The following is a 27,809-nucleotide window of genomic DNA, read 5'->3' as shown; positions in this document are numbered from 1 at the left end:
TCTTAGTTACTCAGTCTCCAGCCCCTTCAGAGGTCAAAGTGACACTGTGTGGTCCAAGACCCCCACTGTAAATTACATTGTCAACCTGAAGGAGCTGGCACGGCCCAAGGCTTCAGGTAAAGAAAGGCTCTCTTATCCAGAGGGGTCTTCTGAAGACCTCAAGGCGATCTCCCAGGAGCCAGTCAAGAGCCAGACCTTGCTTTGTAAAGTGCAGAGTTTGAAAACTTCACACTTGCTGAGTCAACCATTTATTGCAAAGGAGCAAAACACGTCGTTTCCTCCTAAGAAGCCTTGTTCTTCGCTAGTCAAAATGTGCAATATTTTCATGCTAAGTCTTATGCTTTCCTTCAAGGAGACACAGCAATCTATGCATTCTACCCTCTAGAAACAATTCATGGCCTGAATAGCAGAGCACAAATCTCATGGTCAAGGCCTGGGAAAAGCGTATTCTCTGAGTAAGAAGCCTTAACCTCTGGAAGGAGAGAGAAAGACTTACAGGGAAAGAAGTCCCTACCTGATACACATTTGAACACACACATATTCAGCCCATAAGAAACAGGATTCCTCTCTTCTCTGACAACTCTAATTGAAGAGCAGAACAATTGTTTTAAAGCATGACAGGTGAAAGGCTTGTTTAAAAATATAAATAAACATTAATTAGCTGTAAACATGACAGCCGCAGACTTGTTCCCTGCTGGGACCATCTGAGAGGTGGGTGAGAAACAGCTGAGGACTAAACACTGTTCCCAGTGTTACAAAGCTCTCTAATGGGCTCAACATCACCTTTTAGTTACTTATAAGGCTATATTTAACCAGCCTCCTGCTGACAGCAGAAGCACTGCCGCTCATTCGGTACTCAGGCCCGTCCTGGACCGGGGAGATTTCCACTGTGTCAAGATCGACTCTTTGGCTACATGGCTGCAGATTAACTGTGACTCTACCTGGCCTCTGATTCTTAAGGAAATACTTCCTGAACCATCAGGAAGCCACTTTCTGGTGGCTAGGACGCTCCACCTAGTCTAGATGATACTCAGGCATTTGTCTAATGGTGGGTAGAATAATATGAACTCCCAGGACCAATGAAAATGTGACACAGTGAGAGAAAGCAACAGCCTGATACTGCTGGGGGTTGCTAAAGACCACACAAGTTATTCAGTTTATAAGCAAGACGGCAATGTTCACATATTGTTTCATCCACCAACCCGTCCATCCACCCAATCATCTATCCATCCATCCATCATCTGCCCACCTATCTATCCATCTATCTATACATCCATCTGTCCCCTCACTGGTCTGGGCAGTCATCCATTTGTCCATTTGTTTACACTATGTGTGTATAATCACTGTGCTAGATGCCAGGGGTAAGAAGCCAATTAAAAAAAAAAAGATTGTCTTTTCCTTTGAAGAGTCCATAGTTGACTTTGGTAGAAAGCGGAGTCAGGCCGGAAAGAAACCAATATAGTACAAAATGGTAAAAACTGTAACAAAGACTCATGTGAGTTGTTGTAGGAACAAAAATAAAAGGTTGAATCATTTTCCCTCAGGGTTGTGGAAAAGCTAGAGACTGGAGGTGCCATTTGAGCTGGACTGAAAGATGAGTAAGAGTTGCGCTTGGTTTTCATTATAGTAAGACTGAGAAATATTCTTTCTGCAAAGAGTCTCCAGGCTGATGATCTCTTAGATCTTCTGCCATGTAAAATTGGAATTCTGGAAAGTTTTCTGTGCTTGGGGTCACTCTATAGGGCAGAGGAAATGAAACTTTTCATTAACTGGTGGCAGAGACTCATCTGCTATCACGCTGACCCTATGGTCCTTTTCTTATTCTCTTGAATTCTGATTTTTTGTCTTTCTTGTTTGTTAGAGGGTCAGGGAACCTGTGCTAAATGTTGTATCCAAAAGCTCAGAAATGTAGTAAATGATGATATATCCATACATTGGAATACTATTCAGCGAGAAAAAATAAAACAACAACAATGCACTACAGATGCACTAAAGAAACGTGGATGAATTTCAGACGCATGTTGAGTGAAATATACTAGACACTAAAGAGTGTGTATACTATGTTTCTATTTATGTAAAGCTCAAGATGAGTAAATCTATGAAGATAGAAATCGGAACAGTGGTTGCCTCTAGAAGGGTATTAACTAATAGGAGCCAGAAGGGAACTTTCTAGGTTACTGGAAATGCTCTATATTTTGCATGAAGAGTGAATTACATGAAAACTCATTGACCTGTGCATTCAAGATCTGTGCGTTTCACTCTAGGTACACACTTACCTAATAACAGAAAATTAAGGGTAAATAAATCAAAGCAAAGTTGCAGAGCTTTGAAATGTAACTAGGAGATAAAGGGGGCTCCCCAAAATAAGACTGAGCAGGATAGAGGCATGCAATTCAAGCCAAGGAAGACATCTTTGCTAGAACAGAATAGAAAGTCTGTAGAAGATCTATTTAGAAGTCAGAAAGATCCAGCTGGAGAAAAGACATGCAAGCAGAGAAGCCCAAAGAAGCAAATGGGCTCAAGGATCCTTGACCTGGTTCCTTTTAGTGGAGCTCCCCACAAGGGAGGAGGCACGTGACCCAGGGGGCAATCAGGCACAGCTTCGGGGCACGGAGAAAAGCTCTTAGGCTCCAGCAAGCGCCCGGGAAGCCAGGCCAACAGCCTCTTCTGAGCTGCCATGTTGCAGCTGGCCTGATCCCTGTGCCACTGCAAAGAATCTGGGTTTCAGAATGAGGAGCAGTATCGATTCCCATCCTCTTGGCTCTCACTATGTGAGCGCCTGTTGGCAAAGGGATTTCAGTGCTCTTTGAAGAGCTCATTGATTTCCATTTACAACTCACACAAACTAGGCCGCCTTCTGCCAAGGGACAGGGCGGGCATACTTTGGTTTTATCTTTCTCTGGAGCCCAGTGGAACAGAATTTTTAGCTACTTAAATGATTTTCCTGGTCTTATTCTGTCCCTCTGGCATATTCTTTTAGTTAATCAGCTTCTTTTAAAAGAGGCACACAAGGAGAGGGCAAGAAGGGGTGGCATTTCCCGTCCTAAAACCTTGTCTCCGGGGCCCTCCAGGATCTCTGTACACACTATTTATTTTATCTCCACTTTATTCCTCAGAAGTGGCAGAAGAGCAAGTGTTATTTTTGCCTGTTTCATTCACTCATGATGAGGTAGTAAATCGAGCATTCTCCTCTTTTTGTATTTGAGGCTACAGTAGAGAAAAAGAAAAAACAAATCCTGCTGCCATGGTTGGGGAAGGGGGACGGTATGACCGTGCAGGTACTGGGTGAAAAAATCTAAATTTGATTCCATATTATTTTATTGAAAGTGGTTCCCACGCTAGCAGAATAAAGATTAAGCAGTGCTTCTCTAACCTACCAGCACCCATGTTTTGTATGTATTTTTACACATACAAATACTTCACTTGTAAGTGAATTGCTAAAGTTTCTTGGGTAAACTTATGTTGAAAAGCAAAGGGAATTTTTCCTCTCTCTTTCTCACTAGTATCTCTAATGTACCTTCTGTGGATCATAGGGCTGGAAATCCGGGGTCCTCCATATGCCACGCAAGGAGCCAGTCAGATTTTTCAAAGAGGTCTGAGCAAATTCCCTACTTTTCACTTTTTATGGGATGATTAAGGTGAGGAGGAGGGATGGAGGGGAAAATAGGAGGGTGGTTGCCTGGATCAGTGTTCCCCTTCAGCCCTTGTGAAGCTGCCTGGAGCTGGTGGAAATGGAGAGAAGGCAAGAAATGTGTGGAGACAGGGCCAGATGGAGTAGTTTTGCTATCAGGTTGTTCTCTGTGAGGGAGGGCCACAAGTCAAGACTGAGGATTCAAATGAAGGCATGGAGGGATCTGTGCTTCATGTGCTCAATATGTATGTCCAAGGAGGACTGATCTAGTGAGTGGAACAAGGCAGCAATGATCACAGCCGATGACCCAGGGCATAGGGCTCAAAGCTCTAGTCCCAGGAAGTGGGGTTTGCCAAAATCAGAGCACAGTTCAGCCAAGGAGACTGAGACAACCCACAGTCCTGGAAGATAGGAATGCAACTCAGGAAACTGAGGCAAGCCTGCTTCACAAACTGGGTAGGCATGGTGGTGGGTTGGTATTCAACACCCCACCCTTGCCCCATGCCCTGGGTTTATCCAGACAGCTTGGAAATCTGCCATAGGTTCAAAAGACTAGTCTAGCCTCCACCTTCTGGTGAAGACAGGGGTTCTAAAACCTAGCTTCCCTGATTGGGATTGGCACACAAAATGATAAGATGAATGCTTCTACCTTGGGAGTTTTTTTTTTTTTTAAAGATTTTATTTTTTTCCTTTTTCTCCCCAAGCCCCCCGGTACATAGTTGTATATTTCAGTTGTGGGTCCTTCTAGTTGTGGCATGTGGAAGGCTGCCTCAGCGTGGTTTGATGAGAAGTGCCATGTCCGCGCCCAGGATTCGAACTGACGAAACACTGGGCCGCCTGCAGCGGAGCGCACGAACTTAACCACTCAGCCATGGGGCCAGCCCCTACCTTGGGAGTTTTAGTACCAAGAACTGAGGGAGACAGATGGCAGGGGCCTCACCCAGGCACATAGGTTGTAAGAATTCTGTTTAAACGTGGCTGCCAGTCTGCTGCTTCTCTCCCTTCAGCGTCGAAAACTGGGGGAAGGGAACAGTTTTTACTCCTGAGGAACCTGCCAGGAACTCACTGTGCTAGCGCCCCCTCAGGTGTTATGCTTGTTGCTCATGGGGGCACTGCTGGCCAGAGACAGCGAGGAGAAGACAGCTAAGGCAAGCCCTCAGGGACAGCCTGGTAGTTTGCTAATTGATAGTCTTGTTATACTGCCCTTCATCTTTGGCAGATCGAAATATTTGAATATTTTGATTTGGAAAATCAAATATATTGATTTGATTTGGAAAGTCTTTGGAGCCAGTCTGATCAGAATTTGAGATAAAACACATCAGTTTTTCATGGGTGGCCACAGGCAAATCTTTTAACCTCTTTAACCTTAGTAGAAGTTGAACCTCATCTGGAAATTTGGATGATATCCTCCTTTCATGATTTTTATATTGATTACAGATGCATATAAAATCTTAGCACTGTGATGGGCATGTATCAAGCATTAAAATAAGTAGCAAACATTAAAATTATTACTTATCGGATGGGTGCTATATGCAAAACAAAGCCACATATTAGACTTATGTGTTTGCATTAATTTACATGGGTTCTTTCAATGTATTTGAAATATTTTGAAGAGAAGGACATTATAATATATAACACTGGAATGGCAGAAAACCTCCTCCAGCATTTTATAACATATAATAAAGGGTCCCACTGTGGGCAGTCTTGTAACTGGTTAGTTATTGATGCGTTCTGCTGAGTTTAAGGTGGAAATTTTCACCCCAGATTAGCTATTGGAGGGGGCTGCTTTTCTAAGGCCATGTTGGAACTTTGGCCCATAATGGCCCAATTTAAGTGGAGATCTCTTACTTTAGGAAAGAGAATGGAGCAGAAAATCCCTTTTCAGATAGTTATAGGAATGAATTCTGCACATGCTCCCTGTGGTTAACCTCGGCCATGACTGGATGTTGCTGGTAACTCCGATGAAACACTTTAAGGCGAGAGCATGGCCGTCAATAAAAGACCTGGGAAATGCGGTCTTGCAATAGGGCTCGTGGAGGATAATCGAACATGCCACCAGTATCATTTCCCTCATAGAGATGTTTACTCCGCTCAGGAGCTTGGGCTGACTGCTGCCTGCAAAACAGTATGCACAAGCTGGAATCACCAGGGCTTTAGTGAGCCTTGGTTGGTTTAATTGGAAGCGCTACTGTTCTGGGTTTCCATCACATGCCCCAGAATTTGCCTCCTCCCAGCTCCAGCTTCGCCTTCATTTTCCTGTGGCAATGGTATAAATAATGCAGAGCTCTCACTGCTGGGAAACAGGAACAAGACCCAGATGTCAGGAAAGGAAAACACAGCAGCTTAAAGCTGGCAAAGCGGAGCGGTAAACACAATCAAGGAGAGGGGCGCCTTGGGGAGCGAGGGAATGGCTAGGGGAGGTGTGTTTGAGATGGAGGAAGGGTAACCTCTTGAACAAGGGGCCCAATTAACTTGCAGAGGAACCAGAATAGGACCAAGGAATGGAGGGGAAAATGGAGAAAGCATGTGAGGAGCATAGTAATGTGGCCTTGAACAGCCTCTTTGCTGAGCAAGAAATGATGGAACTCACGTTTGCATGAATTAAATTAACCTTGCAATTTAACCCAGACGAGGATTCAGTGGAAAAGGTACTAGGGAGATGGTGGAAGAGCCTGATTTCAAAATTGTAATCCAATGAACACCGTATACTTTGCTGATGAAGACAGTGAGACACAGGGGTATCAGTTTAGCCCAGAGCCAATCTAACCATCCAGCTCTAATAAAACTTAACTCAATGAAACCTCAAATCTGTATCTCTTCCTATGTTCCTTGCCTTGAGGAGAAGCACAATCATATTGCCTATTGCCTTAATCCATAGATCCAGGGATTGTTCTTAACCTTCCTCACTGAGCCCCTAAATCCATTTAGTCTCCAACTCCTATAGATTTTCCTTCCTTACTTTTCCACCAAATGTCCTTTCTCTCCAGACTTACATCTGCTGCCCTAAGTTAGGCCCTTGTCATCTCTCATGCCTGGGCTCAGTCCCACCAATTCATTCTTCTAGTGACCTGATCATGCTGCTCTTCTTTGCTCAAATACATTGATGGCTCCTTTACCACCTTCAGGAAAATACCCCCAAATCCTAGAACGGCATACAAGGGCATTAATGAGCTGCCCACTGCCCACTTCTGCAGATGCCCGAGATCCAGTCTCCTTTCACTCTATAGCCTTATTTTGAGGGATTGCCATTCCTCAAATCCATAGCCCCCTCTTCCTCATTTTCCATTTGCTTGGATAGCTCTCACTTGGTAGGACTCATCTTAGGTAGAACCTCCCTAGGGAATCCCAGGACCATCACACTGCACACCTGCTGGGGGGGCCATTCATTTGGAGGGCCATGTGAATGATGTCCCTAGATTTGTGTAACATGTCCTGGTTTGGGTCCCCAGAGAGCCCTGTGCTTTTCTCTATCTCCTCTCCTCTCACTACAATACAATCACCTCTTTACTTGTGGGATCATCCCAACAAAACAGCTCCTTGAAGAGGCAATATAGACATGAAAGTGTTTTAAAACATGAACTCTTGATCAGAGCAAACTGGTACTCCAATATTTGCTCACATATTTAATAGCAGTGCAAACTTGGGCCAGCTGGGTAAGCTACTTATTTTATCTGGAATTCAGTTTTCTCAGCTGCAAAACGGGAATGATTCTAGCACCTACTTCATCATGAGATAATCGATATTGCATTTTTAGCACAGTATCTGAAGCATCGTAAGTTGTCCTTGTTGCTGTTGTTGTGAAGGGCAGTACTATGTTACATTAAAGTTTTAATTTCTCCTGCCACACAATGGGTATCCAGTAGATATTTGTTGAATCAATTGATGAATAAGCAAGATTAGGGCCATTGGGAACCTGTGGATATTGGAGTGCCGTAATTGGGCCCACTGCCTACTTACCTGGTACAGAATTTTACTGAGAGGAAGTACAAGTGTTACAAATTCCAGTAGGAAAGAAAAACCTTCCTCAGCTGAAATAACTTGATAATTTGTCCCATAATTGCACCTGCAATTTAGGGGAACACATGTTTCTTATAATTACCAGGCATTTATTCTTAGGGGTGTCATTTGAACAACAAGCAAAACAATGTCTCCATCTCCTTTATTTTGAATCTTCAGAGGCCACCGGAACTCCCAGAGCTGAGCACCCCTCATTCCTGCAGGTGAATACGTCTATAATTTGTCATTTACCTCAGCTTTAAGGGTCTGTAAGGATCAGGAAAAAAAAGCTCTTTTCTCCAGTTGAATTCAGCATTTAAAGAGCGCCTGTTACCACTTAGGCATAGCTCCTGGCTATATTGAGAAATCTGTTGCTAAGACACAGTCTTAATTTGTTTGCACACTTTTCATCAGAATGGTGGGTGTTTATTCATGAGAGAAAGTGAGGTGTAAGAGAGAAAGGTGGAAAATTCCTGATGGTAGAGGATTAAACCTCAAACAATTATTGTATTGGCTCCTCTAGGCTAGGGGCTCTCAAAGCATGGTCCTGGGGCCAGGGGCATCAGCATCACCTGATAATTGTGAGAAATGCAAGTTCCTGGGCCTAAACCAGATTTACTTGACTCACAGAATTGCTGGGGAGTGGCTCACAATAGTATTTTAACAAGTCCTCCAGGTTATTCTGATGCTTGATAACATGCGACATCCCCTGCTCCAGACTCGAGACTGGAACAGTGGTTCTCAACCCTGGCTGGACATTAGAACCACCTGGAAGACTTTTAAAACATCCCATAGCCTTGGTGTCACTGCAGACCAATTAAATCGAAATCTCTGGAGGTGGGCTCCGGGCATTGGTATTTTTAAAATCCCTTCAGAAGAGTTTAATGCGTAGACAGGATGGAGAAGCACTGGCTTAGGGGATGTTTTTGTTGGAAAAAAACAGAAACCTGCTTAAAATAACCCAAGTAGTAAGACGTAGAGTTTTGAAGGAAAAAAATCCCAATAAGATCTTACAGGAACTGGAATGCTCCAAAACCCCAGATAGTACTTGCTTCTATCTCTCATTTTTCTCTTTCTGTTGGCCACGTTTTCTGTGTCCTGATTTTCTCTGTACATTTGCTTAATTACCTCACTCTTACAAAACAAGTTACTGTGCTCATTCACTGTTTCCGCTCTTTCATTATTTGCCTTGTGTCTGGTTTGACTTGTCATTGGACCAACTCCTTCCTCCTCAACTCCGCGTAACCTTTCAGCTCCAACACCCACAGCTCAGGAATAGAGAGAAGCTGCGAAGATGGATTTTCTCATAAGACTTTATCCTGAAACTATGAATTAAGAATCCCACATAAAAAATGAAATTCTTCTTCACTGAAGAGAAAAGAATACTTAAAAATACTTTTCTGATAACAGAATATTTAAAATGTAATTAAAAAATCCCCCAAAATATAATTGTAGTGGTATGTTATTGACAAGAGAAAGAGGGGGAGGAAAAGAAGGTCAATATAGAGAACAGTTTTGAGTCCTTTAGTCCTTGAAACCTTCACCTCACAGCTACCTGGTCTGTCCAAAAACCTACCAGCTGCCTCCTGATCCAGTCAGTATTCCTTGTCTGGCAGCAATCTTGATTGCAGACATCAGTCCTGACGTCTCTGACTTCTTTCCTACTTGTGTAGCTCACCAACAAAGCAACATGACTTATGAGTTCCAACATGCCATCAGAGACTTAGTCTTCATCTTCTCCTGTTGTGACTGGACAGACCATTTACCTATTTGTCCCTTTATATTTGTTTCACATATGTGTTTATTTATGTCTCCATGCATGTACCCTGAGTGCCCTGGGATCCATTCCTGCTGTCAACAGCTTCCTATTCAGTCAATGAACTATAGGACTTTACCATATACCAGAAGTAGACTCAGTCATCATCTAGTCTAATTTCTCAACCAACAATATCATTGATAGCAATTTATCTGGTTTCTGCTGAAATATTTCCAGAGAACGGAAGTTTTTTAAAGTGTGACACAGCATTGCAAAACAGCCATAACCATAGAACATTCTTTCTTTCTTTCTTTTTATATTTTGAGGAAGATTAGCCCTGAGCTAACATCTCCTGCCAATCCTCCTCTTTTTGCTGAGGAAGACTGGCCCTGAGCTAACATCCATGCCCATCTTCCCCTAATTTATATGTGGGACACCTACCACAGCATGACTTGACAAGTGGTGCCTAGGTCTGCACCCAGGATCCGAACTGGCGAACCCTGGGCCACCAAAGCGGAATGTGTGAACTTAACTGCTGCACCCACCAGGCTGGCCCCAGAACATCATTTTTTGCCAGTAACAATTATTAAATTTAATATGGAGCCGGAATCTATGTCAGTATCATCTTTCCTTTTGCCTTACTCTGCTCTTTGAAATGATAGCAAATACATTTATTTATGTTCCAAATGGGAGAATTTCGAAATCAGGGCTCTGCTATCAAGACCACTTTGAGCCCTCTCTTTTTCTAGGATAAGTGTCTCCAGTATCTTTAGCTGTTCTTTGTTTACAAACATTCCCATTTCTCTTAGATTTCTGGTTCCTCTTTACTGAGGTATCCTAGCTTATTCTAAAATGCCACACTCAGAATTGAAAAACACTATATTAGAAGTAAATTGACCAGTATGAGGTACATTGCACTGATTGTTCTCCTAATATATGACCACTTTACTTCTCCAGAAGTAATTTCTGATTAGATTAATTTTTGACATCCATGGCGAGCATCCACAGCCAGCATCCATGGTCACTGATTCATTTGAGCAAACTGACATCTAAGACCTCCAGATCTCTCATTCAAAACCTGCTTCTTACCTAAATGTCTTTATCCTTTACTTGTGTGACAGTTTGAATCTAATTATGGGATGTTACATTTATTCCAATTTAAGTGTTTCTATTTCCATTGATTCTGCTCTTTTGCCACTTAGTTTTTGTTCTTTACTTTTTTTTTCTCTGCTGTCAATTGTCCTCAATTCAGTATCATTCGTAAATTTGATAAACACCTTCAGTTACCTACTCTGGGTCCTGAACTTACTGTGCAAAGGCTACATTTCTAGAGACTAAGGAACAAATGTGGGGAAATACCTCATTAGAATTCTGGGACATCCGTCTCTCTGAAACACACAAACGTGTATGTATCAAATGTTAATTTAAAGTACACAGATCACAATGTATACCTTGATACATTCTCACAGAATGAACCACCAACCAAGTCAAAAAACAGAATAGGACCAGTAACCCAGAGACCCTAGACAATAGTACCCAGTTCCCTACAACATAAACACTACCCTAATTTCTATCACCATATTAGTTTTGCCTATTTTTTAATGTCATGTAATAGAAATCATATGGATGTACTCTTGTGTCCAGCTTGTTCTTCCATTCTCAATGCTGGACAGTATTCTGCTGAATGATTATACCACAATTAATTAATCCATTCTGCTATTTACAGTTTTAGATGAGTAAAAACAGTACTGCTATGTACATTCTTGATATCTTCTGGTGCTGAATACATGCATTTCTGTTGGGAGGGTCCTAGAATATGTGTATATTAAGCTTTAGAAGACACTCCCAAATTGTTTTCCAAAGTAGTGGTATCAATTTGTAGTCCCACAGGCTAGGTTTGAGAGTTCCTCTTGCTCCCTATCCTGGCCAACATTTGGAGTCATCTGTCTTCATGATATTAGCAGTCCTCATAAGCCATTAGATGAAATGGCATCTCTCTATGGCATTTAAATTATATTTCTTTGATATTAATGAGATTGAGTACATTTTCATTTGCTTAATAGCCATTTGGAGATTCTCTTTTGTGAAATGTCAATTCAAGCTTTTTGCCCATTTAAAAATTGGGTTGCCTCTCTTTTTCTTATTGATGTATATTAAGTAAGTATAAAGGTATATATATACACACATATTCTCTATATTTGTTGAGCCATTTTTTGGATATATGTATTGCAAATATGTTATTTCACTCTTTAATTTGCCTTTTTACATTCTTCATGGTGTATTTGAATGAACAGAATTTCTTAATGGAATATATCTAGTGTTTAAGTATTTTCATTTATGTTTAGTTTTTGTTTGTGTCCTTTTTTTATTTTTAAAGCTGTTTCGTAGAGTCTTTCTTTCTTTCTTTTTTTTTTGAGGAAGATTAGCCCTGAGCTAACTCCTGCCAATCCTCCTCTTTTTGCTGAGGAAAACTGGCCCTGAGCTAACATCCATGCCCATTTTCCTCCACTTTATGTGTGAGATGCCTACCACAGCATGGCTTGCCAAGCGGTGCCATGTCCGCACCCGGGATCTGAAATGGTGAACCCCAGGCCGCCGAGAAGTGGAACATGCGAACTTAACTGCTGTGCCCCAGGGCTGGCCCCTGTTTGTGTCCTTTTTAAGAACTCTTTTCCAACTCCAAGGTCATACATAGTAGCCTATGTGTGTATGTATACCATGTGTGTTCACTATGTATGGTAAAGCCTCAAGTAGCTTAATTATTTTGTCTTCCATATTAGGACCTACAATCCATGTGGAATTTATTTTTTAACATGTTATGAGGTAGCGATATTTATTTTTATTTCTTACATGGGAATTAGAGTGTTCTCAGACCATCCCTTCCCCACTGCACCAGAGTGTCAACTTTGTCATAAATCAAGTAACTATTTACAGGAGTGTCTTTCTGGAATATTTATTTTCCTCCATTGATCAATTTATGTATCCTTTCACTAATAATACTCTGTCTGAAATACTATAACTTCAAAATAAGTTATGATATCTGTACATAATTTGTCCAGTTTTCTTATTCTTTGTCAAGACCGTCTCAGTTATTCTTGACTCTTTGCTTTTCCATACTAGTTTAGGATCAGCTTGCAGGTTGCCACAAAATAAAAAATAAAACAAAACAGGGGCCGGCCTGGGGATGTACCGGTAAAGTTCGCACGCTCTGCATCGGTGGCTCGGGGTTTGCTGGTTCGGATCCCGGGTGTGGACCTAGCACCGCTTATCAAGACATGCTGTAGAGGGCGTCCCACATATAGAATAGAGGAAGATGGGCACAGCTGTTAACCAAGGGCTAATCTTCCTATAAACAAACAAACAAACAAACAAATAAATAAAAACATCCTCTATGGATCTTGGTTGAAATTATATTGAACCTATATAGATAAATTTCCTGAGAATTGAAATTTTTCGTTTTCTCAATAACGTGTCTTGCACATCTTGAAAATTATGAGTTTAGTGCTTTTATGCTACTTTAAATACTAGTTTTAAATTTGGATTTTTATTTGTATGCTGATAGTATATATAACTGCACTTCATTTTTATATGTCGACATTCTAACTTGGTATTTTGAAATAATTTGTATGTACAGATTTTTGATATTCTATATTTTACAATCTTTATGTAGGAAAATTTTATTTACCCCTTTCAAATCTTATACTTTTTATTTTTTTTCTTGCACTTGTTTTTTGTCTTTTCTCAGTTGTATCTTCCAATATAGTTGATGATAGTCAGCACCAGGTATTTCCTGAGTTCAGGGAGGAAACATAATATTTCATCAAAAATCATACTATAGGTGATTTTGTAGGTAATATGTATTAGGTTAAGGCAATTCCTTTCTGTTCCTGGATTCTAAGAGGTTGGTTATTATTTTTAAATCATTTATGGGTATTGAGTTTTATCAAATTTTTTTTTTTTGAGGAAGATTAGCCCTGAGTTAACTACTGCCAGTCCTCCTCTTTTTTGCTGAGGAAGGTTGGCCCTGAGCTAACATCTGTGCCCATCTTCCTCTACTTTATATGTGGGATGCCTACCAGAGCATGGATTGCCAAGCAGTGCCATGTCCGCACCCAGGATCCAAACAGGTGAACCCTGGGCCACCGAGAAGCGGAACATGCAAACTTAACCGCTGCGTCACAAGGCCAGCCCCTTATCAAATGTTTTTATGCATCTATTATGATTATCATATTAGTTCTTTCATTATTCTGTAAATGTATTGAATTACGTTGAATTATTTTTGAATGTTGAAACAACCAACCTTGCATTCTTGATTTTAACTAAATATTATGATGTATCATTTTTTCACTTTTTATTTTGAAACAATTTTGAGAAACAATTTTACAGAAAAGTTTCAAAAATAGCACAATGAGTACCCATATATACTTCATCCAGTTTCCCCTAATGTTAATATTTTGCACAATCATGGCACAATTATCAAAACTGAAAATTAGGGGCCGGCTCTGTGGCCAAGTGGTTAAGTTTGCACACTCCGCTGCGGCGGCCCAGGGTTAGTATCCTGGCACGGACATGGCACCACTTGTCAGGCCACGTTGAGGTGGCGTCCCACATCCAACAACTAGAAGGACCTGCAACTAAGATATATAACTATGTACAGGGGGGTTTGGGGAGATAAAGCAGAAAAAAAAAAAAAAGAAAACAAACGATTGGCAACAGTTGTTAGCTCAGGTGCCAATCTTTAAAAAAAACTCAAAAACTGAAAATTAATTTTGGAACAGTACTGTTAATAAAACTACAGACTTTATATGGATTTCATTAGTTTTCACATCAATGTTCTTTAGTTATTTCAAGATCTAATCCAGGATTAAATGCTATTGTATTTATATTTCATGTTTTCTTAGTTTCCTCTCATCTGTGAGTCTACCAGACTTTCCTTGTCTCTTTGACCTTGACAGTTGTAAAGAGTATTGGTCATTCTTGTACTTTTCTTCCATATGACTTTAGTGTCAATATTGGTGACATTAGCCTTGATCACTTGGATAAGGTGGTTTCTGTCAGGTTTCTCCATTGTAAAGTTACTATTTTTCTCTTTGCAATTAATTGCATCTTCCTGGAGATACTCTGACACTATGCAAATAATCATTTTTCTCCTCAAATCTTTGTCACTAATTTTAGCATCCGTCAGTGGATCTTGCCTGCAATGATTATTATAGGGGGGTTCTTATGGTGGTATTCTATTCACTTCATTCATTCTATATTTGTTAATTGGAATTCATCTGTAAGGAAGAGCTGTCCCTTCTCCTGTATGTTTGTATGTATGTATGTATGTATGTATGTATGTACATATGCATGTATTCAATGAGTTTTTTATATGGGTATGGACTCATGGACACTAATTTTATTCTGTGGACTGTAATCCTATCCTATCGTATTCTACTCTATTGATCAAATGATTCCAACTTTGATCATTTGAAGCTTTTTCAGGTTGGCTCCTGTGCCCTTTCAACATGACCCTTCCTTTTGAAATATTTCTTTTGTGCAATTCTTATGTTGTATTTTCTCTGTCTCAGCCCTGAAATCAACTACTTGTGCAAAAAAAGCCTGGTTCGTTTTATTGGAGAATGGTATTAGAAGCCAAGATCTGGGCATCAAGTGTGCTCATTGCTACTGAGGTGATTTCATTTCTAGGCTCTCTCAAAGAACAGAGCTTGAAAATATATGCATCTGTACTAACTAATATATACACACTCATTTTTATTTCTGTATCTATCTATCTGAAAATATATTGAAAAAACCAAGAGTTCATAGTAATACCTCTAATTTCAAATTGCTGCCAGAGGAGTTTATTCTAGCCTTCATAATTTCATTGCTTATAACTTCTTTCTCCAACAATGAGAAAACTGGCTCTCATAATATGCAATATATCAATTTATTTGTTCATCCCTGGTGTACATATAAAGTAGTTTCAACTACACTAACCCATAACCCTGTAATAAATAAATTTATTAACAAGAGTACAGTTTTTGTGTATAGTTTTTTGTTTTTATTCTTACAATTCTACTTGGAAAATAGTATTTTTCTATAGTAACTTAGGTTAGTTCTTGTTTTCCCCACCCCTTTAAGTCTGATAATTTTATTCATTTGTAATGCAATAGGTTCATTTGTTACACTTTCTGTTCCATTTTAGATTTTCCCCACCCTGAATACGTGAGTGAGGGGAGCATCTGAATCCTTGGAAAGCTCTGTAGTGGCTCTTCTTTGAAGGCCAGCCCTGTAGAGGATGCCACTGTTGAGATGGGGTGCCTCATTTTGGTGGAGATTATGGAATCCCAAAGTAGCAGAGGCCCAGTAGCACTTAACCACCAAAGACAACATGGGCACATGAAACAATGCATCCCTCTTTGCCTCAGATAATACTTCTTGTTATGATGTCTGTTTTATCTGATAAATAATATGGCTAATTCCAGTTTTCTTTTTTTTGAAGAAGATTAGACCTGAGCTAACATCTGCTGCCAATCCTCTTTTTGCCGAGGAAGACTGGCCCTGTGCTAACATCCATTCCCATCTTCCTCTAATTTATATGTGGGACACCTACCACAGCATGGCTTGCCAAGCAGTACTCTGTCTGCACCCAGGATTTGAACTTGCGAACCCTGGGCCGCAGAAGCGGAATGTGTGAACTTAACCACTGTGCCACTGGGCTGGCCCCTCGGGTTTTCTTTTGTTTATGCTTACAGAATATATCTTTTTACATCTTTTACTTTAAAAAATTTATGTATTTATTTTTTGCTGAGGAAGATTCACCCTCAGCTAACATCCACTGCCAATCTCCACTCTTCCTCTTTTTGTATGTAAGCTACCACCAAAGCATGGCCACTGGCAGATGAGTGGTGTAGGTCTGCTCCTGGGAGCTGAACCCAGGCCACCAAAGCAAAGCACTCCAATCTTAACCACCAGGCCACCTGGGCTGGCCCTACATATTTTACTTTTAACTTATCTATGTCTTTATGTTTAAAATGAATTTCTTTTGAAGAAAATATATTTGATCTTGCTTATTAACCAATCTGACAGTCTTTATCTTTTAATTAGTGTGTTTTGACCATTTACGTTTAATGAGATTATTGATATGTTGGAATAGAAATTTACTATCTTGATAGCTGTTTTCTATTTGTATCACCTGTTCTTAGACTTTTCTATCTTTTGTGATTTTTCTTGTGTTAATTGAGGATTTTTATGATCAATTTATCTCTATAATTGAATACTACTTATACTCCTTACAATATTTTTAGTGTTTATGCTATTCTCACAATATCCATCTTTAATTAATCAGAATATACCTTCAGATAATATTATACCGCTTCATTTATAGTATAATGACCTTACAACCGTGTATTCACAATTTCTTTCTCCAAATTTCATTCTATTATTCTGATATATTTGCTTTTACACATACTATAAACGTATACTACATTGTGACTCTTTAGCTTTAGACCTTCAGTGACGTTTTAGATACATTAAAATCAAGCAAAAAGAAAAAAAAATGATTTTACCTTCAGGTATTTCATTTCCAGTGCTTTGATTCAAAGAGACAGTGACTTTTTGAGACAAAAATGATCTTTGTACCCCCAAACATCTACATCAGGAATCAGAAAAGATAGATGCTTGGCCTCAGAGGAGGCCGTATTCTCCAATGCCCTTTTCATATGTGGCCAAGGAGGATAATGGAAAAACGAGCACCTCCCAAGTGCAGAGGAAAGATCTGTAGAGAAGAAGAAGACTAGAGAGCTATTGACAGGGAGCAGAACTAGGGCCTAATCGAGCAACCAGCCCTGAACCCATTATCATTTCAGAATTGATATGGTCAAGTGACTGCTGTGCTCATCCCACTCATTCTCTTTCAAACATGAGTGTTTATTGGGGTTAATGTTTCCTCATTCAACCATTGTATGTAGCTGGGTGGAAGGCAGATGACTTGCCTTTTTTCTTTCTAGATTAGGAAGAGGCACATATGGGGTCTAGAAACTATCATGGGACCTTGGACTGAGAGTTTGAAGACTGAGAATTGGAGACTGTGATAGGCTGTGATGTTCAGACGTTTTTCTTGGCAGGAGAGGAGTATATTTTGTATGTTGAAGGGAGGGAAGCAAATATTTAGACTAAAAGGACAGATTATTTTAGTGCTTGGCTTTTACTGGATAACAAACCACCCCAAAACTTAGTGGCTTAAACAATACCTATGCAATATGTTTAATGATGCTGCATGAAAATCATCCACGTAAACTGAGTGATTCTTCTGGTCTGAGCCAGCTTGGCCAGGGCTGGATGGTCCTAGATGGATTCATGCACAGGTCTAGTGGTTGGCTTGGTATCAGGTAGGTCATTGCAAGATGACTTTATAGCATGTCTCCTCATCCAGCAGGCTAGCCTATGTTCCTTCACAGGACAATTATTGCAGGGCTCCCAGGAGCAGCTGAACAGCCAGCCCCAACGTGCAAGTCCTTTATGGGCTTCAGTTTGCATCATATTTGCTAATACTTATTGGCCAAAAGATTTCACATGGCTAAGTCCAGATTCAAGGGGTGAGGAAATATACTCCACCTCTTGATGGAGGTGGAGCATAGTCTATTGCAAAGGGGCAAGCATATAGGGATGTGGAGAATTTGAGGTCTTTTTTTAGATTTTCTTATTTTTTCTCCATTCTTAGCATCTCTCCTTGTAATAGGATTTCACATCACTGCCCTTTGTCATGTGACTTGAAGAGCCTCCTTGTAGGGGGAATATACTTCCTCAAGCCATTGATGATAAGATTGGCCATGTAACTTGGAATGAGAACAGACTTGATGTTCACCATGCTCCATGAAGCTTTTAGAGCCATAGCGTGATTCTGCCTTTGACATTTTTCCCCTCTGCCACAATAGTTTCTAATTGCAAACTGGAGCTTCTTCTTTCGCCTGGATCCCAGAATGAAGAGGACATGCTGGAAAATAAACCCTGTTTGCTCAGCCATTGAGTTTGGTGGTCATTTTTTACCACTTCAGACCCTAGAGAAAAAATTATAGCGATTTGTTAACTTCTCTTTTTTATATTGAACCTATTCCTTTTAAATGGATATTTCCTATTGACTTTTAAAATTATTTCAAACTCTGTATGTTTTTAAAAAGGCTTTGTTCCCTATTTCCTCTTCTAGTTTTGACCCTGTCTTCACCCTAGTCACAAGCAAATTTCTCAAAAGGGCCGTGCGTAACTCCTATTTCTTCACATCTCATTCAATCCTAAACCCCTTCCAATCTATGTTTTTCCCTGATAATTCCACCAATACAACTCTTTGCAAGGTTACCAATGATCCCCACATGGCTGGTTCTGTTCAGCAAACAGTATCTGCCTGAAACAGTTGACTTTTTAAACGTTTAAGAAACCAATAAATCTGACCGGGATTTACTTTCTACTTTGTTCGGCCATTGTAGGTCTTCTGTGATTTCCACGGCCACTCCCAAAAGAAGAATGTGTTTCTTTATGGTTGTAGCATCAAGGAGACCTTGTGGCAAGCAGAGTCCACTGTGGGCACATCTACTCTTGTAGAGGATGTCAGTTACAGGGTAAGTCACTGGGGAGAATGACGCCAGATATTTTGTCCCATCCATTTTCTTCCCAAATAAGCATTTTGATTATTTTAACTATAGGATTGTATACAAGCAGGTTGGAGGCCTGTGTAACCTCTCCACATTTTTGATGAATAATGGCTTCCTACCTGGTTGCTCTGAATTTGTTTTCTATATGAAATGATGTTCTGCAAAGGGCATGAGAATTGGAGACAGGACACCTCATTTTAATGCTTAGCTTTGTAATTATTAACTGTGTGACTATGAGTCACTAATGTCACCTCTCTGAACTGCCATTCTGTCATCTGTAAAATTAAGATAGTAAAAATGCTGTCTCAGTTATGTGTTTATGGGAAGAACAAACTTATACTGAATACAAAAAGATCTTAAATAAATATGGAGGGATGAACACATTTCAGGCATTAGACCATCCACGTCCTCTGTGTGAGTGTGCTATAAGAAGCAGAGCAGTAATCCACTGAGCCTAGTAATCCACTGAGCCTAATTCTATTTTCTGTGGGTTCCAGTGGTTAGAGCTCAATAATTCCCTCCCTGAACCAAATAGCAAGTTAAGGAGGGGTAAAGAAGGACAGACTCCTCCTGTCAGGATAAAGTAGATGAGCTGTTGCTTACTGGGAGTTAGGAAGAGGTGGAAGAGCCAAGTTGTCCAAACACAAAATAAAAACTGACCTTTGTTTCAAATTTATATAGGCAAAGGAGAAAAATTCTGTATTGGAGAAACCGACAGTTTTCCTCCTGTGTCTTTCTCCTTTGCTTTCACATGGAGCGCTTCAATTCTGACACTTCTGGTGACCAAATGTGTGGGGCTGTTTTCCTTCACCAAGCAATTCTGCAGCATCAACTGAGCGTCCTATACTTTAACTCAATTCTCACATTACCTACTTGGAGATAGTAGCAGGTACCAGGGGTAAAGGGCTCAGTCCCATGAGACTGCCCTCCACTTCAGATGCCAATCACAGGTAGTAGGTGCCCAAGATACCCACAACTTCTGTCCAACTTGGCTATAAGTCGGAGGTTCTCATGACTTTCTCCCCCTTAGACTTGATTATTAGCTAGAACAGCTCATAGAACTCAGGGAAACACTGACTTATGTTTACCAGTTTATTAAAGGATATGGGGAAGGATACAGATGAACGACCAGATGAAGGGATACATAGGGCGAGGTCTGGGAGGGTCCCAGTACAAGAGTATGTCCTTGCAGAGCTGGCGAGCACCACCCTCCTGCTATGTAGATGTGTTCACTTGGAAGTTCTCTGAATCCTAAACTAGTTGGATTTTTATGGAGCCTTCCTCACATAAGCGTGATTAATTATTAACTCCATTTCAGGCCCCTCTCCCTTCTCTAGAGAAGTGGTGATAGCCCCCATCCAGGAGCCAGCCTGGAGCTCACCCAGAGTCACTCATTAGAACTAAAGATTCTCCTAGTGCTCTTATCCCTTAGGAATTTACAAGGTTTTAGGAGCCCAGTGTCAGGGACTGGGAATGAAGAAATAATATATATTTCTTCTTATAAATCATAATATCAAAATTATGGTGGTACCTATCTCTTCTAAATCCTTTATTATTCTGGATATATGAATTTACTGTGTACAAAATAGCTTCATCCCCAGGCTTAATGAGTATTAAAAGAGTCAGGGGCTGTCCCAGTGGCATAGTGATTGGGTTCGCACACTCTGCTTCAGCAGTCCAGAGTTCTTGGGTTCAGAGCCTGGGTGTGGACCTACACACCGCTCATTAAGCCATGCTGTGGTGGTGTCCCACATATAACATAGAGGAAGATGGGCACGGATGTTAGCTCAGGGACAAAGTGAGGTTTATCTCATGAATGTAAGATTGATTTAAAATAAAAAATCAAATACTATTATAATCTTTGTAAATACATGGCAAAAACTACATCACCTCAAAAGATGCAGAAAAAGTATTTGACAAAATTAAGCATCTGCATTCAAAATAAAATCTCACAACAAACTAGGAATAGACAAGGAATTCTTCAACCTGAGATTGGGCATCTAAAAAACTCTTATAGTTAGCATAATGCTTAGTGGTGAAAGACAATGCTTTTTTATTAAGATCAGGAACAAGATGAGTATGTTTGCTCTCACCATTTCTCTTCAATATTTTACTCGATGTTATAGCTAGTCCAATAAGACAAGAAAATATTAAAGAGAAGCAGAACTCTTTTCTAATGGAAAAGAGCAGAACTATCTTTATTCCCAGGTGATACAGTGTTTTGAGTAAAAAATTCTAAGAAATCTACAAAATAAACTACTGAAACTAATAAGCAAATTTAGCAAGTTAACAAGATGCATGGTCAATATAAAATTGATTTTCTTTCTGTATACTAGCAATGAAAAATCCAGAAACAAAATAAAGAAAAAATCTATTTATGATAGTATCTAAAAGGTTAATCAATTAGAAATAAACAGAAAAAAGTGCATTAGCTATACAGTGAAAACTGCAAAACATTGTTGAGAGGAATTAAAGGAGACATAAATAAATAGAGAAATATACCAAGTTCGTGGATTGGAAGACTCAATGTTTTAAAGATGGCCATATTGGGGGCTGGCCCGGTGGTGTAGCAGTTAAGTTCGCATGTTCTATTTTGGTGGCCCGGGGTTCGCTGGTTCGGATCCCAGGTGTGGACACAGCACTGCTTGGCAAGCCATGCTGTGATAGGCATCCCACATATAAAGGAGAGGAAGATGGGCATGGATGTTAGCTCAGGGCCAGTCTTCCTCAGCAAAAAGAGGAGGATTGGCAGCATGTTAGCTCAGGGCTAATCTTCCTCCCAAAAAAAATATGAATAAATAAAAAAAAAAAAGATGGCCATTTTCCCCCAGTTTTTTTATAGATTCAATACAATTCCTGTGAAAATCTCACCAAGCTTTTTTGTTAATATTGAGAAGATAATCTTGAAATTTGTGTGGAAATGCAAAGGAACTAAAATAGCCAAAGAAATTTTACTAGAGAAGAATAAAGTTGGAGGATTTACTACATGATTTCAAAACTTTACATGATTTTAAGACTACAAAGCTACAGTAATCATGAAAGTATGATACTGGCGTGGTATAGACATATAAATCAATGACACAGAATAGAGAGCAGAAATACATTCAAACATTCGTGGCCAATTGATTTTTGACAAAGATGCCGAGGCAGTTCAAAGGGGAAAAGGGTAGTCTGTCCAGCTAAAAGTACTGAAACAATTGGATAGCCACGTAGCAAAATACGAATTTAGATCTTTCTTAACACTATACACAAAATTTAATTTAAAATGCATCATAAACCGAAATGTAAGAACTGAAATATAAAACTTATAGAATGCAATCCACTAGAAAATCTTTGTCTTTTGTCTTCTTTGAGTCATCAAAGCTGTCTCAGCTAGCACCCCAAAAGCACAAACTATTAAAAAAACTTAATAAATTGCACTTTATTAAAGTTAAAATGTTTTGCTCTTCAAAAGTTACTATTAAGAGGGTGGAAAGACACGCTATAGACTGGGAAAAATATTTGTAAATCATGTATCTGATAAAGGACTTGTATCTAGTATATGTGAATTTTTACAAGTCAAGAATAAGAAAAACAACCCAAGTTTTAAAAATGTGCAAAAGATGTGATTGAACCCCTCATTATAGACAATGTATACAAGGCTGGTATTAACAATATCATTATTCATTGGGTAATTGCAAATTTAAAGCATAATGGGATAGCACTACACAATCACTAGAATGACCATAATAAAAAAGCTGGAAATACCAAGTGTTGGGGAAGGATGTCAGAAACTGAAACCCTCCTTTATCATTGATGGAAATGTAAAGTGGTATGGCCTTTTGGAAAACACTTGGGCATTTTCTTCAAAGATTAGCATACCTTTAGCATACAACCCTGTAATTCCATTCCTGTGTATCTACCCGAGAGAAGTGAACACATATATCCACATAAAGACTTGTTCGTGTATGTTTGTACACATCCTTGCACATGTACAAGCATCATACACAATATTCCCAAACTGGAAACAATGCAAATACATCCACCAACTTGTGAATGGACAAACAAAGCATAGTATCTTCATACGTAGTATATGCACAATGGATACTTACTCAGTAGTAAAAACAGACAAACTACTGATATATGCAACAACATAGATGTACCCCTAAAGAAGTCAGAAACAAAATACTGAATGGTTTAATGTATATGACATTTCTGAAAAAGACAAAACTATAGAGTCAAAAAGTAGATCAGAGGTTGCCTGGGGCAGGATTGCCTGGAAATGAGCATGAAAGAAATTTTAGGGTGATGAAAGTGTTCTAAAACTGGATTGTGGTGATGGTTGAAGAAGGATACAGTTACTAAAATCATCAAACTGTACATCTACGTCAATAAAGCTGATATATATATTTAAAATGCAAACATTCATTATTTACCATGTACCAAGCACTGTGCTAGGTATTTATGCAGCAAAGTTGAGTAAAGCGTGGACTTTTTCTTCTCAAAATTAACAACTGGGGAGAGAGGCACATTATTAGAAACTTAAAATATAGAATAATCAGTAGAAGAAGAGACATATTATGGGTAACAGAGAAGGATGGATTATTATGGGTAACAGTAAAGGATTGATTAAGTCTCTACGGGTGCAGAGTTGGGTGGACGATCCTGGCTGTCTTCAAGAGACAAGTTTTTGAGGGGTAGATATGATGAGCAGTGTTAGGACACTGCACAAAGAAAATCGTATATCACAGATGATTTTCAACTTAAGATTCACTTCAAGAGAAATCTGAAGAAGTAAATGACGTGAATTCTGTGATAATTAAAACTTGAGCCTCAAAGAACTTTAATTGGCAGTTGTGGATAACAGAGAACTGAGGAGAGACAATGAAATCCGGTCTTCACTACTGCCTGCCAAGTGTCTCCTGTTAGTGACATTGCCTGGCATTGACCCTCCTCATGAATTTCCACTTTCACGAGTTACAAAGATAACAATTTGGGACACTACTTATACAGGGCCAAACATGTGCCAGACACTATTCTGGGCACACTATATATATTAGCTCATTTAATCTTCCCAACTACCCTATATTTTAGAATAGTGCACAGCAATAGATGCTGCTTAACAAATGTTTGTTGAATGAATAGCTACTTTTAATAGCATCCTAAGAGTGTAAGAGGAGGGGCACAGAGAGATTAAATAAATTGCCCAGAATCACATAGTTAGGAACACTGGGTTTGGGGCCCATGTGGCTGAGCACCAGAATCCACACTTTTAGATTCTGACCTCAGTGATCTTATAAAGTGTGCATTGTCTCAGACAGAAGCAGAGCTCAAGAATAAGTCTTTGTTTGGAGCTTAGAAAAAAGGGGGTTGTCTGAGTTAAAGGAAGGGAAAAATAGAATGCAAAGAGAGGCTTAAAAGGTTTTTTTTTAATCTTGGAAGATTCAATGTTTAAGCAGAATGACCTCCCTCTCTTCCAAAGTTTTACTCGTCAGCAAAGTCCACTCTGACCAGTGCAATAATCATGATAGTAATAGCACACATTTATTGAGGGTGCTAAGCACTTTCTTACCTTACTCAAGGTGGGGTTATTATTACCCCCTTTTCTGATGAAAAAGCTCAGGGTTAGAGAAGTTAGATGACTTGTTCAAAGTCAAACTGTATAGTGTGAATTAAGTATCATATTTTTGACCCCTCAGCCCAACCACGCCCTTGCCACATGCTTAATCCAGAGAAAAGAGAAGACTTTGAGTTCTATCAGGTTGACCACAAGGACCTTGGATTTTCTTGGTAGAGAGAACTTCTCCCTGGAAATGAGCTCTGAGCTATGAGCTGTCTAGTGAGTTCATAGTCATATCTTTGAGGGCTCCATCTTTGAATTTAGGAAACCAGACAGGGCTGAGAAGAATCAGCAGAAAGCAAAGGAATTAAAATGCAGCTCAGGCTTCTACAATATGCCTTGAAACCAGAATTATTAAATCAGAACAACCTTTCTCCATAATTTAAGGCTGCACCCAACCCCACTGCTCCTGAACAGATGGGATTCAGTGTCAAAGAGCAAGCAGAAGACTCATCCTCATGCTGCACTTCTGGACTAGTCTCTAAATCCCTGGCAGGTCTGTGTTGAGACCATGCTAAGTGCCAGCTCCTATGTCATCCCCTTGTAGGGGAGGAAGACAATTCCTCTACCCATTCTAGGTCCTTCTGGCTGGTCTAAGAATTAAATTGACATGAGACAGAATAACAGGAGAAAATCAAGTAAGGCTTTATCACATGTATACATGGGAGAAACTCAGGAAAACTGAGCAACTCACTAGAATGGCCAAAGCCACTGCCTTAAATACCATCTTCAGCTAAAGACAAAGGAGGATGTTGGGGGTGGTGGTTTGGGTCTTCAAAGGGGAGGAAGGCCATTCACATGGAGATGGAAAACAAATGTTTGGTAGACAGAACTTTGATAAGAGTGGGCTTAGCAAGGATCCTCCCCAAAGTCTATGGATACCCAGAGTTATCTATGGCGATGGCCTGTCCTGGGGACAGGACTTCTATCTTAAATTCTTTTAGGCAGTTAAAGGAGAGGTCAAAGTTTCTTTCAGAGTCTTTTGTTCTTAAAAATAATCAAGGCAAGGCAAAAAGACACATTTTGGGGTGGCTAATTCTGATCCCCCACACCCTACATATAAATAATCTCATTTATTCCTTGAAACAACTCTAATAGGGAGATGCCAATTCTCCCATTTTACAGATAAGGAGCCTAAGTCTCAGAGAGGCTGAGTAGCTTATCCGAAGTCACACAGAAAGTGTCTGGGGAACTGGACTCTTAGCTGTGGTCTGTCTGGCTCTGCTCTTCCTGCCTTTAACCCTTATTGTATGATGCTTAGTATTTAGTGTCCAGGCAGGGTTCTGGGTTGCAGTGGCATCTGTCTGCCCCTGAATAGACTGTTTACTATGCATCCTGAAGGTTAATTTTAGAAGATGAGAAAGAGCCACAAAAAGAAGTGAGTTTATCTTGGGATAAGTTTATAATAATTATAAATAATATTATGATATATTGGATGCCTATTACACATTGGACATTGTATTTAAACCTCTTTGATGCTCTTGTGGGATAGTAATACCTCATTTAAGAAGCAATTTTTGAATGGTTAAACTAGTGTGATCTGAATCAGAACATCTGAGTTCTGGCTTTGTCCTTACTAGGTCTGAGAACACTGGAAAACAAGACAAATTTTCTGGTCTCTATATTACAAAATAATAATAAAACTTATCTCAAAGACTTGTGATGATTAAGTGAGTGAATGCATGTAAAATACATTTTAAGCATTTAGTGAAAATATATTTATTATAAATTTCAAGTTTTGGAAACTTAGATTACATTTAAAGACTTCAAGAAAGTGGCAAGGAAAGATTTGAATGTCCCAAGCCTTTCTTCCCCACCCAAGCTGGGAGATCCTGGAGTGCTGAAGCAAGGCTCCAGTGGGTCAGTTCCCGTGTGGATTTCATCTATTTCCTGTTCATTTACAAAACAAAACAGGACAAGCAAACCATCTCCACTTATCACAGCTATCATGATCCTCATTGCTTGCTCTGGCATAGATCAATTTGTGTGAAATCAAAAGGGAAATCAACTGAGGACTTTGCTGTAAATGCAATAGTTTTGGAGTCCATCATTTAATGAATGGATAAACTGTCCCTGTGGAGATGTAAGGGGGTCCTCCGATTGCTCCTTGTAAATCTCACGTCCTCCAGGCTCCAGTGAAGGGATCATAGCTTGTAAGTCTCTCCAAGATATGCCATTACAGTGGTCCCCCAGTCTGTCGGGGCTATGTTGCAAGACCCCTAGAGGATGCCTGAAACTGCAGAAAGCTCGAAACCCTAGATATAATATAATTTCTCTTATGCATACATATTTGAGGTACGATAGCAAAACTAGCATGAATTTCTTTTCCCTTCCTCACCATTTTGCTGATAGAAGAGTCATTCTTACTGTAGATTTTAGCCACCTCAGCATATGATTTTTTTTTCCTTATGAAGTTGAGAACTTTCACCTTTCCACTTAAAGGAAGCACTTTCTGGCTTCTCTTTGGCATATCCGAGTTGCCAGCATCACTATATTTTGCATCTCTGTGCTTTGGAACCATTATTAAGTAAAATAAGGGTTATTTGAACACAAGCACTGTGATACCGGAAACATTGGATCTGATAACCAAGTCAACTACTAAGTGACTAATGGGTGTGTAGTGTATACAGCCTGGATACACTGGACAAAGAGATGATTCATGTCCTGGGCAAGATAGAGTGGGACTGCACCAAGATTTCATCACACTACTCAGAACAGTGCACAATTTAAAACTTATGGTAAATTGTTTATTTCTGGAGTTTTCCACTTAATGTTTTTGGACCGTGATTGACCATGGGTAACTGAAACCATGGAAAGCAAAACCTTCACTAAGGGGGGACTACTGTAATTTGAACATGTGTTCCTTTGGACAAGGACTATACTAGCTAAGAAAACCAGGGTCACTTAAGTAAGAAAGGAGAGATCACTTAAATGATGTCAGATTAAACTTTTGCAACAAGTGAAAACACTGATAAATTAAAACCATTTTCAAGTATTCTTAGTCACTTTAGTTGCCGTCTATATAAATAGTCTATTTATGTCTATTTAAGCCATCCCCTGAGGGTCTGGACTGGCAGATTCTATTTATTTCAGCAAATGATTGTGGAGTACCCTCTATGAACAGCATGGCTTCACATGCAGAGATGTTCCTGTGAATAAGACACAGACTTGCCCTCGTGGAATTTCTGGGCTGCAGAG

The 27,809-nt window shown here is 39.7% G+C and overlaps 1 protein-coding gene across 6 annotated transcripts in view; it reads left to right on the top strand.

Annotated features, from left to right (window-relative positions):
* Positions 1-27,809, top strand: part of AGBL1 (AGBL carboxypeptidase 1) — a 755,364-nt gene that overhangs the window by 408,299 nt on the left and 319,256 nt on the right. For 5 of the 6 annotated variants that reach the window (XM_005602809.4, XM_070266954.1, XM_070266962.1 and 2 more), the window contains one exon: positions 18,848-18,979. The exons of the other annotated variant lie outside the window; for it this stretch is intronic. In XM_005602809.4, coding sequence (XP_005602866.2) covers positions 18,848-18,979 — 132 coding nt within the window. The remainder of the gene's footprint in view (positions 1-18,847; positions 18,980-27,809) is intronic. 6 annotated transcript variants of the gene reach the window in all.

The sequence above is a fragment of the Equus caballus genome, chromosome 1 (genome assembly GCF_041296265.1).
Source record: "Equus caballus isolate H_3958 breed thoroughbred chromosome 1, TB-T2T, whole genome shotgun sequence".
In the NCBI taxonomy this organism is placed as follows: Eukaryota; Metazoa; Chordata; class Mammalia; order Perissodactyla; family Equidae; genus Equus; species Equus caballus.
The sequence above is the reverse complement of the archived record's forward strand: the minus strand, read 5'-3'. Positions and strand labels throughout refer to the sequence as shown.